At 41.3% G+C, this 18,472-nt stretch overlaps 1 protein-coding gene across 1 annotated transcript; it reads right to left on the reverse strand.

Annotated features, from left to right (window-relative positions):
- Nucleotides 1-7,728: 7,728 nt before the first annotated feature.
- Nucleotides 7,729-15,524, reverse strand: LOC115110158 (pyruvate dehydrogenase (acetyl-transferring) kinase isozyme 2, mitochondrial-like). Its single transcript, XM_029635566.2, has 11 exons — nucleotides 15,258-15,524; nucleotides 14,497-14,638; nucleotides 13,082-13,153; nucleotides 12,620-12,804; nucleotides 11,789-11,878; nucleotides 11,481-11,558; nucleotides 11,232-11,308; nucleotides 10,979-11,077; nucleotides 9,979-10,089; nucleotides 9,666-9,779; nucleotides 7,729-9,537 (listed from the first exon to the last, which is right to left on the reverse strand). The coding sequence occupies exons 1-11, from the start codon at nucleotides 15,373-15,375 to the stop codon at nucleotides 9,394-9,396; spliced, it is 1,230 nt and encodes a 409-aa protein (XP_029491426.1). The 5' UTR covers nucleotides 15,376-15,524; the 3' UTR covers nucleotides 7,729-9,393.
- Nucleotides 15,525-18,472: the final 2,948 nt, after the last annotated feature.

The raw sequence follows: 18,472 nt of genomic DNA on the forward strand, positions 1-18,472 counted from the left end.
ATAAAAAGATATATACACAAAATAAACACGGGACACGACAAGACAAGGACAAAAGACGTCTGACTGCTACGCCATGAGAAACAACTTGAATAATAAACACTTTTGATAATCAACGCTTGCAATACCTATGCTCAGATTTACTTTTGCTGTCAATTAAGTGTAAATCACTATAGAAACATTTCCAAACGCAATTAGTAATAAATTACCCATAGGACCTGATGTAATGTACATGTACAGTATGAAGTGTATGTGTTGAAGGTATTGGATTTAATTACGGGTGCTATTCATACTGCATTCCCTTGAATGGTGAACATTTAATTAAAATCTATCTGAAATCTTATTAACACCCAAATCAATTCAACAGGACTGACTGTTCACACCTACTAACAACCTGCTCCTGTCTCTCCCTACAACTTGTTGAGAAGGCAAAGGAACAATTATGTCATATGAAGAGTACATTGTTTTTCCTATCCCTGTTGGTATAAGCACATGACCAAATAAATTTTCCCTGGTGGGATAATAAAGTTGATCTGAAACTAAATCTGGTGTGTTTTCTTTGCCTGGCTAACTACGATAGGCTACAAGGCTCAGATGCCACTTTTAGCACTCAACACATCCTGCACATGACTCCACGTGGAGTGATCTGGTACTGGTACTCTGTTACAGTGTAGCTGTCGGCATAGTGACAAAGTGACGTGCATATTTGAGGTCATCGGTGTCCCAGCCCACTGGGTGAAAGGGACACATGCTTTGTGTTTTCTGGCAGCACGGGTATACCGTTGGCACACCTTGTGGGGCCTTCTGAAAAACAAGCATTGACAAGTTGGTAGAGCATTGCAGTAAACACTTGTCGACAAGCCTTATGTAGAGTGGTGGAAAGAATCAGAGAACATCATTCCATTGCTACTGTCCTTACAGCACAGACCTGGTAGTTAACAGAGATTTTCTTATGTCAAGAGGCAAGTACGGGACCCAATGCTGTATTCCTGGAAACACTTTGCTTTTCCTGTCAACCTGTCAAGGAAGTGATATTTATGTCAATGTATCTTTGAATCCACCCTAAGGGTTACTTAAATACTCTTTGTCGGAAAAGTCCCAGATGAAATGGCTGCATACAATAATATGATAGTGATTTAACATCAAGCTGCCAGAAATAGATACTTCAATAGATACTTTTCCTTTAACTGATATGTAAAATTGTGGTCGCCGGTGTAATTAACCAGACTCATCTCCTAAAAAAACAGCTGTCCTTTTTAGCACAGGGCCCAACGGGAAGTGTTAGCCTCATTTGGTATGGACAGTCTTTATTTAAAAATCATCACTTTAAAGCTAAATAATAGGCATGAGAGACATGCCATTACACTCAACAGATATCACCAAAGCAGCCCTACTTTCTTTCACTGAGCTTGCATTGAATACCATTGGATAACAATTAAATGTTGTTCTAGTCTAGTGCAAAGATTCCTCAAATCCATGCCTAAATCAATATCAAATCAAATCAAATGTTTTTTTGTCACATACACATGGTTAGCAGATGTTAATGCGAGTGTAGCGAAATGCGTGTGCTTCTAGTTCCAACAATGCAGTAATAACCAACGAATAATCTTACCTAACAATATCACAACAGCTAATTTATACACACAAGTGTAAAGGGATGTGGCCACTCGGATAGCAGCTAGCTAGTTGCGATGATCCAGGTGAAAAGGTTCAGAGCTTGCTGTAGGTATCCGGAGATATGGAGAAAAATAAGTCAGATTTGCTCTGGTTTGAGTCGCGCTGTGCAGACTGGTGAGAGTTGTCCGTGCTAAAGGTAGCTGATGACCACTAGCATTGGCTAGCTGACTACTAGCTAGTAGGTAGTTAGCTGGCTAGCTTCTGTTGGGGATTCCGATTCAAAGTTAAGAAAATAGCAGATCCATACCACATTGGATGAGGCAGATTGCAGGAGACTATGTTGAAGTTGAGGTTAAGAAAAATATCAAAAATATATGCGAAGAAAAAAAGTATAAAAAGATATATACACAAAATAAACACGGGACACGACAAGACAAGGACAAAAGACGTCTGACTGCTACGCCATGAGAAACAACTTGAATAATAAACACTTTTGATAATCAACGCTTGCAATACCTATGCTCAGATTTACTTTTGCTGTCAATTAAGTGTAAATCACTATAGAAACATTTCCAAACGCAATTAGTAATAAATTACCCATAGGACCTGATGTAATGTACATGTACAGTATGAAGTGTATGTGTTGAAGGTATTGGATTTAATTACGGGTGCTATTCATACTGCATTCCCTTGAATGGTGAACATTTAATTAAAATCTATCTGAAATCTTATTAACACCCAAATCAATTCAACAGGACTGACTGTTCACACCTACTAACAACCTGCTCCTGTCTCTCCCTACAACTTGTTGAGAAGGCAAAGGAACAATTATGTCATATGAAGAGTACATTGTTTTTCCTATCCCTGTTGGTATAAGCACATGACCAAATAAATTTTCCCCTGGTGGGATAATAAAGTTGATCTGAAACTAAATCTGGTGTGTTTTCTTTGCCTGGCTAACTACGATAGGCTACAAGGCTCAGATGCCACTTTTAGCACTCAACACATCCTGCACATGACTCCACGTGGAGTGATCTGGTACTGGTACTCTGTTACAGTGTAGCTGTCGGCATAGTGACAAAGTGACGTGCATATTTGAGGTCATCGGTGTCCCAGCCCACTGGGTGAAAGGGACACATGCTTTGTGTTTTCTGGCAGCACGGGTATACCGTTGGCACACCTTGTGGGGCCTTCTGAAAAATTCCCTTGACAAGTTGGTAGAGCATTGCAGTAAACACTTGTCGACAAGCCTTATGTAGAGTGGTGGAAAGAATCAGAGAACATCATTCCATTGCTACTGTCCTTACAGCACAGACCTGGTAGTTAACAGATTTTCTTATGTCAAGAGGCAAGTACGGGACCCAATGCTGTATTCCTGGAAACACTTTGCTTTTCCTGTCAACCTGTCAAGGAAGTGATATTTATGTCAATGTATCTTTGAATCCACCCTAAGGGTTACTTAAATACTCTTTGTCGGAAAAGTCCCAGATGAAATGGCTGCATACAATAATATGATAGTGATTTAACATCAAGCTGCCAGAAATAGATACTTCAATAGATACTTTTCCTTTAACTGATATGTAAAATTGTGGTCGCCGGTGTAATTAACCAGACTCATCTCCTAAAACAGCTGTCCTTTTTAGCACAGGGCCCAACGGGAAGTGTTAGCCTCATTTGGTATGGACAGTCTTTATTTAAAAAGCATCACTTTAAAGCTAAATAATAGGCATGAGAAACATGCCATTACACAACAGATATCACCAAAGCAGCCCTACTTTCTTTCACTGAGCTTGCATTGAGTACCATTGGATAACAAATGTTGTTCTAGTCTAGTGCAAAGATTCCTCAAATCCATGCCTAAATCAATATCAAATCAAATGTTTTTTTGTCACATACACATGGTTAGCAGATGTAATGTGAGTGTAGCGAAATGCTTGTGCTTCTAGTTCCAACAATACAGTAATAACCAACGAATAATCTAACCTAACAATTTCACAACAGCTAATTCATACACACAAGTGTGAAGGGATGAAGAATATGTACATAAAGATATATGAATGAGTGATGGTACAGAACGGCATTGGCAAGATGCAGTAGATGGTATCGAGTACAGTATATACATATGAGATGAGTAATGTAGGGTGTGTAAACATATTAAGTGGCATTGTTTAAAGTGGCTAGTGATACATGTATTACATAAAGACGGCAAGAGGCAGTAGGTGGTATAGAGTACAGTATATACATATGAGATGAGTAATGTAGGGTGTGTAAACATATTAAGTGGCATTGTTTAAAGCGGCTAGTGATACATGTATTACATAAAGACGGCAAGAGGCAGTAGGTGGTATAGAGTACAGTATATACATATGAGATGAGTAATGTAAGGTATGTAAACATATTAAGTGGCATTGTTTAAAGTGGCTAGTGATACATGTATTACATAAAGACGGCAAGAGGCAGTAGGTGGTATAGAGTACAGTATATACATATGAGATGAGTAATGTAAGGTATGTAAACATATTGTGGCATTGTTTAAAGTGGCTAGTGACACATTTTTTTAAATACATTTTTCCATTATTAAAGTGGCTGGAGTTGTCAGTATGTTGGCAGCAGCCACTCAATGTTAGTGGTGACTGTTTAACAGTCTGATGGCCTTGAGATAGAAGCTGTTTTTCAGTCTCTCTGTCCCTGCTTTGATGCACCTGTACTGACCTCGACTTCTGGATGATAGAGGGGTGAACAGGCAGTGGCTTGGGTGGTTGTTGTCCTTGATGATCTTTATGGCCTTCCTGTGACATCGGGTGGTGTAGGTGTCCTGGAGGGCAGGTAGTTTGCCCCCGGTGATGCGTTGTGCAGTCCTCACTACTCTGGAGCTCTTCAGAGTGACCATTGGGTTCTTGGTCACATCCCTGACCAAGGCTCTTCTCCCCCGATTGCTCAGTTTGGCTGGGAGGCCAGCTCTAGGAAGAATTTCTTCCATTTAAGAATGATGGAGGCCACTATGTTCTTGGGGACCTTCAATGCTGCAGAATTTTGTTGGTACCCTTCCCCAGATCTGTGCCTCGACAATTCTTTCTCTGAGCTCTACCGCCAATTCCTTCGACCTCATGGCTTGGTTTTTGCTCTGACATGCATCGTTAACTGTGGGACCTTATATAGACAGGTGTGTGCCTTTCCAAATAATTTCCAATCAGTTGGATTTACCACAGATGGACTCCAATCCAGTTGTCGAAACATCTCAAGGATGATCAATGGAAACATTTGCAAAAATGTCTAAAAACTGTGGTGGGGGTTTGTTATGGGATATTGTGTGTAGATTTATGAGGAAAACATGTAATTTAATCAACTTTAGAATAAGGCTGTAACATAACAACATGTGGAAAAAGTCATGGTCCATTTCTGAATGGAAATGATCAGGGGGTGCATTACCCTCAGCACCCCCTTCTTTCCGCAGCTATGTCCTCACCTTAGAGTCATATGTATGTATTGTATGAATTGTATATTCATATGAAGCCATCAATAAGATTTTACATGGCATACAGCTGAAAGGTCATAAATGTCTTTTGGCATTTTTGTCATCAGCAGTTAGTTAGTCAAGATGTTATCGAAATGTGGTCAACCCATTGAAATAACCTTATGAAACTCAACCTGCATGGAATATGGCTCAACCATTTAAGTGTGGGGCCTTTACTGTCCAGATATAGTTTACTACTTTGGGACACCCACCACTCAGTCATTCTCTAGACAGGTACTTGGTCCAGGGGAAATAACATTAACACGCTTTATGTAACCTGTCTGTCTGTGCATCAGTGTTCCTCAACCTCTACCCGTCTGTTCATTCTTCCCTCGTTTCCAGTCTACCCCCTCGGCTCTTATCTCACTGAGGTGTGTCAGTGTACCAGACATGGACATTGCGGTTATAAAAATCAAATGCGGCCAAAGTCCCCTCAAACACCTTGCATGTTGGGCGAAGTCTCCAGAAAGTCCCCTATGCACCCCACCTCTCTCTAGTCTGCTAGCTCATTCATTCGAAATAATTCGTAAACCGTAGTGTAAACAACTTCAAAAAAAATACTTTAAAGTACTACTTCAGTAGTTATTTGCAGTAACTGTACTTTACTATTTATATTTTTGACAACTTTTACTTTTACTTCAATACATTCCTAAAGAAAACAATGTTATTTTTACTCCATACAGTTTCACTGACACCCCAAAATACTCGTTACATTTTGAATAGTTAGCAGGACAGGAAAAGTGTTCAATTCACACACTTATCAAGAGAACATCCCTGGTCATCCCTACTGCCTCTGATCTGGCGGACTCACTAAACACAAATGCTTTGTTTGTAATTGGTGTCTGAGTGTTGCCCTGGCTATTTCTTTTTTGAACTAGGCAAGTCAGTTAAGAACAAATTCTTATTTTCAATGACAGCCTAGGAACAGTGGGTTAACTGCCTGTTCAGGGGCAGAATGATAGATTTGTACCTTGTCAGCTCAGGGGTTTGAACTTGCAACCTTCCGTTACTAGTCCAACGCTCTAACCACTAGGCTACCCTGCCGCCCCATCTGCTACCTGTAAATTGAAAAAAAAAAAAAGGAAATGGTGCCGTCTGATTTGCTTTGATTTTATAAGGAATTTTAAATAATTTAAAATTGTACTTTTACTGTTGATACTTAAGAATATTTTGGCAATTACATTTACTTTGATAGTTAAGTATATCTAAAACCAAGAATCTTGCTCAAATTGTATTTACTGGGTGACTTTCACTTTTACTAGTAAGGTACAGTATCTTTACTTTTACTCAAGTATGATAATTGTGTACTTTTTCCACCACTGGTAGTAAATACAGGGAGCTGGCAACGTGGAAGAAAATTTGGTTGTATATGCTTGTTTTTAGCTATGTTAGAACACATTAGCCAAGTTATATTATGCATGAGTATAGGTTCCTATGTACAACCGTTTTTTTAAACTAAGTTTGTTGTTACAGTTGCTATGCTAAATTGTTTTGACCCATCTTTTAAGTTTGGATTTCTTTTATCATTGTCATTACAAAATTGAAAACTATTGTGCTATAAAAGCATAAATAAAGTGAAGGTAATCAGAATTTAATGTCAACTCATTACACTCTTAGAAAAAGGGTTTCAAAAAGACTGCAGAGGTTCATCATATTTTGAATGACTTCTCTGATTGAGCTGGCGCAGACATAATGTTCACCGCCGCCTCATATAACATATAGGCCTGACCAACCACGTCCACAAACGGCTGCTGTACAAAATGTTCTAAAATGAGAGGAGTACAGCAGTTTGACTCAGTGCGCTGCCTCGCACACACACATACACACCTATACTTTCCAGGAATGTACCCTTTTCCAAGAAGCGGAAATCAGTTTGAAAGTGAATGAATCAACATCTGCAGAAGAAACACATTATGAAACCATCCCCAGTTACCCGTTGTTGAAATATAAATCTTGCATGAAGCAACGGGAAATGTTAAAAAAAAAATATGGTATGGTGATTTCATTTTGTACTGTACATACTGTACATATAACTGTATAAGCAACAGCTGAAGGCCCAAACGTCAAATTCTGTAGATTTGTAGTGAGTCCCACAAAGACACCAATTCAACACTCATGAGGTGCCTTTGAAGGCAGTGGAGAAACAGTACTTGATATAACTCAGGTCTATATATCCATGCATGGTAGGCTCTTGGCTCCTACACTTGTTTTTCTCTCTTGAAGAGACAGTTACATAAAGCTGGGCCGTGCTCTCCTCTCTGATTGGTTACAAGGGTGCCGCCAGACGGGTCAAGATTTATTGCTTCCTGCATCAGGCTCTCTCCATCCCGCCCCCTTGTTCTCTGATAGTATGTATATGTTTAACTGTTCTAGGAAGAGCAGACTGTAGAGCTGAAATGCTGAGACTGACTGTGGATCAGCACAGCAAGTCACAGCATTGACCTTAACTCAGTCATAAACGCATACGCTGGCCCAGAAGGCTGCTTATTTAGCAGGTATGACTGACCTTTGACCTTAGCTGTGACGTACTGTATCGAACCACTGCCACAGTTCTTCATGCATGTGTTTGTTTTTTAATCAAGACAAGAAAAATAACTTCATTAATTTGACAATATTTATTTTACATAATCACTTTCTTCATAAAAATAAGACTTTCGAAATGTACATTTTGTTCAATTCAAGTAAAACTAGCGTTCTGGCTTGATTAGAAGATACTCAGTTGACTGGGTCAACTGTAACTAGGGATGCGCACACATCTGGACCAATACTGTTCATACTATTTTAAAACAGGACAAACTGTCACTACAGTGGTACCAGTAACAAACTTCTACAGTGCAGTCATCCATTTAGAAAAGGTATCTCCACATGTTCTTCTACATGCTACATCAAGCTATTCACACAGGCAAGGAATTCCATCCAACACATTTATAAACTGAGAGGTCACATAGGCCTATGTGTTGGTTCTATTTTGGGGTTTGTTGTTTCAAGGAGTTTAATTGTATTAGAAACTTTCAGTTTTAGATATTGTTTCACCAAGTTTCCAACAGTTCTACACTTTGCCCCAGTTCTCTCATCATCGCGATTCTAATTCTAGTAAGGCTATATGAGCACAAACCATACATTCTTGCACGCGTTTTGGACATTTTGTTCAAGCTAATGGAAAGAAAACAATGTTGCGTATACATTTTTCTCACTGACCAATCCACACAAAAGTAGATCCATATACAATACATGATTTTTATACCAGGAAAACAATGACTAATTGGCTAATATTCGTGAACAATCTGTTGTCTGCATGCATAGGCAATTATCAAGGAGATTAGAAGGACATGAGAATGTTTGATGTTTGAAATGTTGGCCACTTGGCAAGAGGCGCTCATTATCTTTAATACACGTTTGCCATACTATGTGATGCAGTCGAGTAGTTATGTTGCTACAACTTCAATCTTCATAACAGGTTATAACCGGACATAGCTGCTCTGATTAACAAAGGGTGGTGCCAACAAGGCTAACCAGACGCTGGCTGTCTCCATGCTTTACAACACTGATAACAGCTAAGTAACACCCCCTTTGTGTGCTCTCCATACTCTTACAAGGATTTGAAATGATGCGACCTCCACTGAACAATCCTCAAATGAAGTGGCTATTCTTCACAGAGAATACCATCATGACTACGTACTTCCCCTAAACCTTCAAAGCTCTGTAATTGTCAATCCCATGTTCCAATGGAATCACAAGATCTCCCACTTGCGCATTTGTTTTTTTTCTCCTTCTCTGACCATCCATCTTTGCCAGGATCCATTTTTCACACCTTCCCTCCTTCACTTTCAGGCTCCCCTCCTTCACTGTCAACCCCAAATCCAGGTGTTCTAAGTGGGCAGGAGGCTCCCGCTAAGGGCCATGGTGTGGGATGGAACACACTGATCAGACTGTATAGCAATTTGGGGAGCAGGGTAGTTTGAGATCTACAATCACTTGCACTTTGGAAGATGGCCTTTCTAAGGCACTGGCTCAATCCCCTGTCCCTGAACCCCCTTCCTAGGAACACAACTTTAGTGGGGACAGGAAGTGAGTGGGTTTCCCACTTCCTGAAACAGGACACCACCAGGGGCTTTAAAGCTGTGCAATCAGAGGTTTCTTCCCTTCTAGACTTCCTCCAGCATTGGTTCACGTCTTTCCCCCACCACCACGTCAACATTAGGTCCCATTGAGATTTGGCCCTTTTTCTCTCTCCTTAGGGCTTAAGGTAATTCAAAGGTCAAAGTTCACTTGGCGACTCTGTATATGGCCAGGTCCAGAGGTTCCTTACTGGGAACACACCAGTCATCTGCCTCCAGGTTAACTTTGTAGTGTTTCAGAGCTGTCTTGTTGAACACAGGAAGCCTCTCCACTGAATCTGTGGACAATGCCTGAGGGAGAGAGTGGGGGATGGAAGATAAGAGTTAGTAATTAGCATGTCTAGGGATGTGACAACTTATTAATAGTAGTTTATTAGTATCTGAGGTGTAAAAAGAGGTAGTAGGTAGTTGCCTCTTACCTTCATGTGAATGACAGCGTCAGTACCATGACCCTCCATCGAGTATAACTGCAGGTCTCCCTGGAAGTAACGCGCGTAGAGGCGTGAAATGGGAAGCCCATAGCCAAAACCAGCCTGGAGGGACACACAATAGGGGAAATGTTATGGCTGACAAAAATACATTGACATAGTTGGAACTATTAGCACAATTAAAAATAGGATCTTTGGCCTCAAGGTACAGAAATGCTGCTAAAGAAAACAAGGTTATCTAGTCGTAAGTATGGCGCCTGTGCGGTTTTAGGTTCTGTGAAGTAGATGCGTGTGTATCACTCACCAGTGGGGCCCGGTGATTGTCACCGAAGTCGGGTCTGGGAGCTGTGGAGTACATGTAGCTGAAGAGTGTCTCAATCTTTCTTAAGGGGACACCACCACCCCTATCCATCACCTAAAAGAGAGAGAGAGAGAGAAAGAGAGAGAGACAGAGATTACACTTCAGCTCAATCCAATTTATTGACATTATCTCAAATGTTGTATTTTTCAATCTGGGTCTATTTAAGTAGAGCTAACACCAACTAACACTACAAGAATACATGAAAAAAAATCCTATTATATAAACCTGGGATTAGAACATTGGGCCAGAGAGAAGAAAATGCTGAGGTCATTAGGAATAATAATCAAGGCATCTAGTGCAGAGTTGAGCAGATGGACCGGGTGGTGGAGGTGGATTATGAGAGGATTTAGCTCAATTCAGTGAGACAAGCCATAGTTTCACATTCACCACTGCTAAGATTCTAATTGGGGGAAAGGTTAACAATATCAACCAATAGCAGCTTTAGTTAATCCCTTACTAAATATAGCTTTATATACTTTGTCCAATCCTGTTAATGAGAGCATGGCTCAGTGGCTCTGCATTAATCATTGACAAGAATGATGCCTTGGATAACTCAATTAAGGCTGTAATAGGGGGTGAACAAGGCTGAGAGCACAATAGAGAGGTAAGCTACGGCACAACATTACAGCCAGCATCATCTTTCTCTTAGAAACCGTTGGGTTGTTTCAACTAAGAATTTGAGGTGGTTATGCAGCGAGGGAGTTTCAATGAATAACAGGATTGGGTTTAAGGTTAGAGATCACATACTGTAGGCCTATGTGTTGGTTCTATTTTGGGTTTGTTGTTTCAAGGAGTTTAACTGTATTAGAAATGTTCAGTTTTAGATATTGGTTCACCAAGTTCCCAAAAGTTCTACACTTTGCCCCAGTTCTCTCATCATCGCGATTCTAATTCTTACAAGGCTATATGAGCACTGTGATTGGAAGTCTGCCCTGTCACTCACCTTGATTGACAGGTCCTCTCCGCCAAGGGCCACCATGACTCTGATGGGTGGGAGGTTGTGGCTGACTTCATGGGTCTCAATAGTAGCTCTCATGGCATTCTGGGGGACATCAGAAGAGAACGTCCAGGTATTTGTCAACACATAAGATCTGACCAAACATCATCATACTTTGATATTACTGTACTAAAGTCTTGCAGCCAATGTCCTCCCTGTCATACATTTTGAGTTTTAAGATATCATTATATGGGCTCACCTTGAAGAGCTCAAACAGCATGTGGTAGAGATGGGAGGGGATATAAGTGATCTGGATTGGATCTCTGACATTGTTGGCTGAAAAGGAAATGATACGACACTATGAAGTGTGCATAATTGCATTTGTTTATTTCCCTATAGCTACTAACGTAATGCATGTGATGCCATTTAGCTTTTAAGATAATGTGTTAGTTTATTTTCTTCAAATTCACATTAATTGTGAGGGTGTGTAGAGGCCTGCTGTGCTTACAGTTCATCACCCTTAGCTCCAGCTCAGGGGCCCCGAGGTAGTACTGCTCACAGAGCATCTTGGCACTCTCAAACGCATCTGGAGAGAAAGAGACGAGAAGGAATTAAATGTAATTAGCTGTTTCCGGCTCTCACTCCACAAACAAAAATGGACATGATCGCCAAATGTAGGTAGAGACACTCTTTGTGAATTACCGGCTTCAAGTAAACAGAATAAGCACTTCCAACTGGGTCTTTCTATCCCCCCTACCACCTCATTTTCACCTCAAACCAATGTAATGAGTAAGCCCCAAAGACTGGTTCTCTTACCTCGAATCACTTCAGTGACATCACACAGGGAGTCAATGCACCCGATGGTGTTAGGGTGGGCTGGGTTGGTGTTCCCGTCGAAAACAAGCGCTGCAGAGAAAAAGGGGACAAGGGGAGGAGGCAAGGAAAAGGGGGAAGAGTTAGAATGTTACGTGTGATGGACCAAGTCCAAAATGTTTTGGTGAATGATTGAAAAAGGCAAGACTGGGCAGGAGAGAACCGGCAAGGCCCAGTTCCGTTTGAATGACCTTGGACAAATAGTGCTGAGGTGGGGGGTTCATAAGAGCTGACAACACAAAATACTATCCTACTATAGTCGGAACATTCTAGAGGCAAAACAAGTAAAGTGAGGTCTTTATTTTCATAACAACCCTATTTCCTGTCCCATAGTCAGGCCTCCGGGCTGAGACTGTCAAAAAAGTCTACCTCAGCATGTGCCAGTCTTTCCATGCCAACCCTTGTATAGCTGGTTGCCAGCACAATTAGAACACTACTTGGATGTGTGTCAAGACTAACAGTGTAAGCATTAATCTCAGCTTCAAACGGCTTGCTCAATGCCAGGGCCAAATTGTTGCATTGCATTATGCTTGAGTTGCAAGTTCAGTTAAAGGGAATTGGATTGATCAAGGCCAAACTGATTTAGGCGAATCGCTGTCAACCATCATCAACAGCTATTTACTAAGAATTGCTCCTCTGGAATTGGTGAGAGGTTGGCAAGTCCCAAAAACACATCCCCTAAACTATGTTTGAAATTAAACAGTTGCTTTAACTGACAAGCTTATTTTGAATTGATCAATGAGGAATGCATGTGACCTCAGAGGCGGGACTTACTGTGCTGGTTGATGAGCATGCGGATGGAGATACGACTCATGTAGAATCGGTCCAGGAAGTACTGGATGTTCTGGCTAGTGACCGGGTCCTGGCCAAAGGTGTCTTTGTACTCAATGACGCCCTGCGCCATAGTGGGCACCACATCATTGTGCCTGTTCCTAATGGTCTCCAGGGACTCAACAAACCTGGAGAGAGGGAGAGAAAGGGGGCTGTCAATCTTCGACTTTAACAATCCCCCCCAACATGCAATAACTAGCTAGTTTTTCAGAGTTAGGGTGATTAATATATGCCATTTAGAAGACGCTTTTATCGAAAGCTACTCACCAGTCATACATTTCACGTACAGGTGGCCACGGTGAGAATCAAACCCACAACCCTTGGCATTGCAAACACCACGCTCTACCGATTGAGCCACACAGAACCACAATACTGAGGAGTTAGCAGAAGCTGGTGAAAACTTACGATTGCAAGACACTGTGGTCGTCTGGGCTCTTGTCAAGGAAGTCCAAGATCTCCATAAGGCTTTGGATGTACCTAGAAGAGAGAGAAGGAAGGGATCATTTGGTGACCTTACTATTGCCACGTTAAAATCAAACAGACATTTTGTCAACATTTGTTTAAACACCTAAAAACATTGATTCTCAATAGTAAAGCAAAAGGCTATTGGGTCTCAGGCTCTGTCAATAGAGACTGTCAGTAGATAGCGAAGGTACTTTTGCAGTACTTTCTCATTTTCCAGTTGGCTTTAGGACCAGCTAGGTGCCATTCCTGCATCGCTCTGATACCAGGACACCCCTCATCCGTCTCGCATTGCTAGGCACATTTTGTGTGTGTGTGTGTGTGTGTGTGTGTCTCAATATGTCCATGTGATTCCAATGCACAGCAGTAGTAAATCTACTCCACTGAGACTCATATGCTGCTTAAGGACAGCACAGTGAGCCTCTTCTGTCCAACTAAATCAAGTCAACGTGAGCCTTCATTTTTGCACAGGCTTTTCCTTCCAGCCTGCTTCTCATCATAAAATTCAGTCATAGCAATAAAATAAACCAAAGAATACCATACAGTGTAAAATGATGTTATAACATAGAAGTGCAATAAAATGACATCAAATTATAGTTAAGGCAGGGTAGCCTAGTGGTTAGAGTGTTGGACTAGTAACCAGAAGGTTGCAAGTTCAACCCCCCGAGCTGACAAGGTACAAATCTGTCGTTCTGCCCCTGAACAGGCAGTTAACCCACTGTTCCTAGGCTGTCATTGAAAATAAGAATTTGTTCTTAATTAACTGACTTGCCTAGTAAAATAAAAAAAATCTATAAAAAATTCCAATGCACATTCTAAAACCTTAGATTTCTGCCATTTCTTTTTTTCATAAAAGTTATTGTGTGTCTTTCAAAGTGCATTTGGCTTTCATTGGCTATTACACAAGTGCAATGGTACAGTTTGCACTTGAAGTTCCCCTTTCACACTCGAGCGCGCGTAGCAGTGGTGGACGTAGGCTACTGTACTTCCCCCCTCGTTTCAACTGTTCCTGCCAAGACAGCCGTTAGTCGAAAACAACGAGGGGAGGGGAGGGAACTGGGACAAAGTTCACAGCGCGAGTGAGTGGCGCACAGCTGGGACACTAGAGCTATGCTGGCCTGTCCTGTGCATTGGCCAAATGTCCAAAACAACAATGTTGTTTAATCAAACCCCAAGTATGTACGCTATGCTGCAAACAATAAACACGTTTGTGCTGACACTATAGGACAATATATTATTGTATATTATAGGGCGCCATTTTAGGCTACTGTCCCGTTAAAAGTTTACGTTTTCACACACAAAGCGAGTTATGTAAAACATTTCCGGATAAATTCCTGATTGCTCTTGCTGGCTCTTACCAGCGTTGCACCAGCTGCACGGATGGTGTGGTCAACAACCGGTCCGGTAAGAGGTTGAGCTCTTTCATGATGTTGGACAACCGGACGGGGAGTTCTTGTCTGAGGAAGGCGAAGGATGTCTTCTCGCAGGCATTTGTAGAACCTGAAGATGGAGGGTGTCAACGTTAGATAAGCTAGAGCAAAAAGTGTTTGAGGAAATATCGAGACAATTGTGTAATAATAATAGCTATTATTTTTCATCATCATCTGTGCATGCCAAACTATGGCCTATTCAGACAGGCTTCTGCCTATTCCTTCAGTATCTCGTATCGTTACTGAAAACAATGGTAACGTTGTACCCTACATTTAAACATTATAATTGGCTAGCTGGAACAAACCGGTTTCCTTAGGTAAACATGTTCAGTACATGTGACTGCTGTTTGTGGTCAAACTTGAACCAGCCTATATCCGTATGTAGTATTGTTTGGACATGAAACACCGCAGTGTAAACAACTATAATTTGACATCTAATTACCATATTCAGCGTTGTAGTTTAGATTGAGATTCCACCACTATGTCCTTTATGGTTTAATTACCATTTTATTTACATTTGCTACCATCTATTATTCTGCAAGCTAGCAAAACATACAATGACATCCCTCTTTATCAGTGTGCACGACACTGAAATTAATATTGAAACATTGTGTCGCTCGAATTCTTTGCAGAGCAACATTATGACATTGTTATTCAAAATTATGCTGTTGGGTTTGTATTCTACTCACCGAAATCCAAGAATTGCTTCATAGACAAAGGTGATGGTGAGAATTTGGAGAAATGGTCAATATGCTTTGGCACGTTTGCCAAAGCAGCGTTCTTCATCAGGAATCTGACAAACTTCATTATGCAAGGCAAATAAAAACTCCTCTGATAGTAAAGAAAAATAGAAATGTCCGTTCAGAATACAAGACGTATAGCTGCTGTCCGTTTAGGTCTGTCTCGAGTGTTTACGTACCAATGTTGATTTTCTGAAGATTGCGATAGTCGGAATTGTCTTGAAGTAGACTTCTCCAGCCAATAGCATTGCTTTATGCGCAGGACTGGCCAATGAGAGTGGGCGGTGGGTGCGCAGTGCTTGGAAACCCACCCCACAAGATATGGTCAACAACCCAACAGGGGCATGATGATGGAGTTGACAGATTGTTTATGCCACCTCTAATGTACATAACCTCAATTAACCTACTGGTAGCCCACGTCTGTCGCCTGTCTGGAAATAATCTCTGTTATGCTGTTGACAACCTCAACAAGTTGACCTTCATGGATGGCAGCCTACTGCTGTCCAGAAAACAAGGGCTCAATTTGAATGTTACTGTGAATGCAGGGCATAGGTTATCGCATTATAATTGATAGCTTATTTAAATGTTTCCACATTCCTGTGTTAATTTGACTTGGAAGCATGTTCACCATGGCATCAACCCCAAAAACGTGTTAACCTGTTTGTTTTGGATTTGGATCCCCATTAGCAGACAACTTGTCTTCATGGGGTCAATACTGTACAAAAATACTTGACATGTTTACAGTAATGGTATCAATACCTGGTCAAGGACCACTGAACTTCACACACCCTCCATTCCAGTCAGAGAGGGGTAAAGAAAAAACAAGTGAAGACCATCACAACAAGCTTACATATCTGGTGGACTAGGCTCTGCAACAACAAAAAAATCCTAAGGAATTTGAGTCATTTGCAAAAAAAAAAAAAGAATTAAGAACATATATTCCCTTAGACAATACCAGGCAAATACAATCTAAAACAGGAGTGTAAAATCAAGTGGTGCCATTTGTATGCTATAGTAGTAAACACGCCACCATAATCCTTCTATGGTGTTCATTCACAACAAGGTGAGAGTTTAGGGAGTGGGCGGGCCACCGTGTTCCCATAACAAGGTTAAGAACACAACATAGAAAAGACAGAGCATGTGTTTCCATCAACAAGGTGAGGCGCGGGACAGAGCATAGATAGAGAGAATAGATAGGGAGAGAGAGAACAGGCTTGGGTTTATGGTCAATGACAACAGCAGCAGTGAGGGACAGGAGTCTATTGGTTCGAGTTGGCTGCTTATACCAGAGGCAGAGGGCTCGAATTGAGGACGACTGGCTACTATTCTAAACTTTGTGTGGTGAGCTTTCTGGCACCCAGAGCTGATGAGGCATCAGCCAAGTGGTGATAAACAGACTGGAAGAGGAGTGGCTATAAGACTCAGGCTGGTTTCCAGACTTGCCCTCTACAAGATCATCAGCAGACTCCATCATCTAGCATCCTCTGTCCAGCTCCCTTCGCACAAACCATGAACTGACCCTCTCTATCGGCAGAGGATGCAGCTTCCAAAGGCTTGGCCTCTACAAGATCATCTAGCATCCTCTGTCCAGCTCCCTTCACTCAAACCATGAACTGACCCTCTCTATATGCAGAGGATGCAGCTTCCAAAGGCTTGGCCTCTATTGGTTGACCCGTCATGACATATTACTTGTTTGTTATTTTGCTCTTGGAGCGCTTTGAGATTCTATGAAAAGCGCTTTAGAAATGGAAGAAATTATTGTTCATTATCACCAGCTAAATTCCACTATAGCGCGCGTGTGTGTGTGCGCTCGTGTGTTTGAGAGAGAGAGATACAGAGAGAGAGAAAGTCTGAGTCTGGGGATTCTACCCTCTTTTCGGACAGGGTGTGGGCATGATCGTCCAATGTGATGGTGAGGATTCATCTTAATACAGCATGTAGACAAGAGGGCACAGTTAATCCAGTTGACCAGCACCTGTCTTTTGATGTAGCTACCTAGCTATGTTTACTCGTTAGCTAGCTTGTGAAGGGATGTGAGGAGACAGCGCGACGAGGAGAGGAAGAGTTGAAGTGTCATTTAGAGTGATTAGTTGTTGTGGTAGTGTACTATAAACACAGGGCAGTGATCCAGTTAATCGGACCAGCAGAGATGAGGGACCTCATAGTACAGGATTATGTAACAATAAGTTGGACCAGTGCACCATGTGCAGGGAATAGTATACTACCCTGCTGCTTTGACAGTGTTAGCTGTATAGCCTACTAGTCTGCAAACCGTAGAGCCTGCCTACACAGTAGTGTCCTAACCGTCTAAAGTTCACCAGTGTTGTCATATATACCCTAAAGGAGGACAAATTAAAGTTTCTATACAGTGCAATAGACACAATGTTGCTCAATAGGTTCAGTTGTTGTGGGCCCAAACAAGAGAGAGGGGGATAGGAATATGTTGATTACGTAATACAGTATATATCAGTATGGAGAGCACTATTTGCTAAATGTCCTCATACTGAAATGCTGTAAGCACATACAGTAGCACAATGGCCCATTGCCAGTCAATGGATACTCGCTTTTGCAGGCCAACAAGCAATGCACCAACCTATTGCTTTGCCCGTGGCCTGCGGGGGAAATGACAAAAACATTTGATCTGAGTGAACAGTCAATTGATTAACAAGGTCGGGTGTATTAACTTGCATTTAGCGAGCACCACTTTTTAAAGAAATAACATTTATATACGTATTCTGTATTTCTATGTTAACCATTTTGAGTAGTAATAGCTAATACTATGGACGTTTGAAAAAAATGAAAATCATCTTCCTGGTCCTTCATCATGGTCCTTCACCCTCCTCTTGCTATAGAAACAGTGTTGTACTGGACCAGAGTTAACTGGAAATAATGTCAGAGGAGATGAGACAGGTCTTGCCCAATTTGTCCAAATGTCGGATCCTAGGAAAGATCCTTGTCACAGTGCATCACTCAGCACTATAGACCACACATTTCAACACGTTTAATCGTCAAATTAGGTGACGAACAGAAACAGGTATTAATAACCAGTATTAATATATTAATATAATATGAATAACCATGTATTAATAGACTGCAAATGGCGTACACGTATTAATAACATCATGCTCGGAAATGATTGGCCCAGTACACTGATCTCTCTTAGA

The sequence above is a fragment of the Oncorhynchus nerka genome, linkage group LG26, assembly GCF_034236695.1.
Source record: "Oncorhynchus nerka isolate Pitt River linkage group LG26, Oner_Uvic_2.0, whole genome shotgun sequence".
Lineage (NCBI taxonomy): Eukaryota > Metazoa > Chordata > Actinopteri > Salmoniformes > Salmonidae > Oncorhynchus > Oncorhynchus nerka.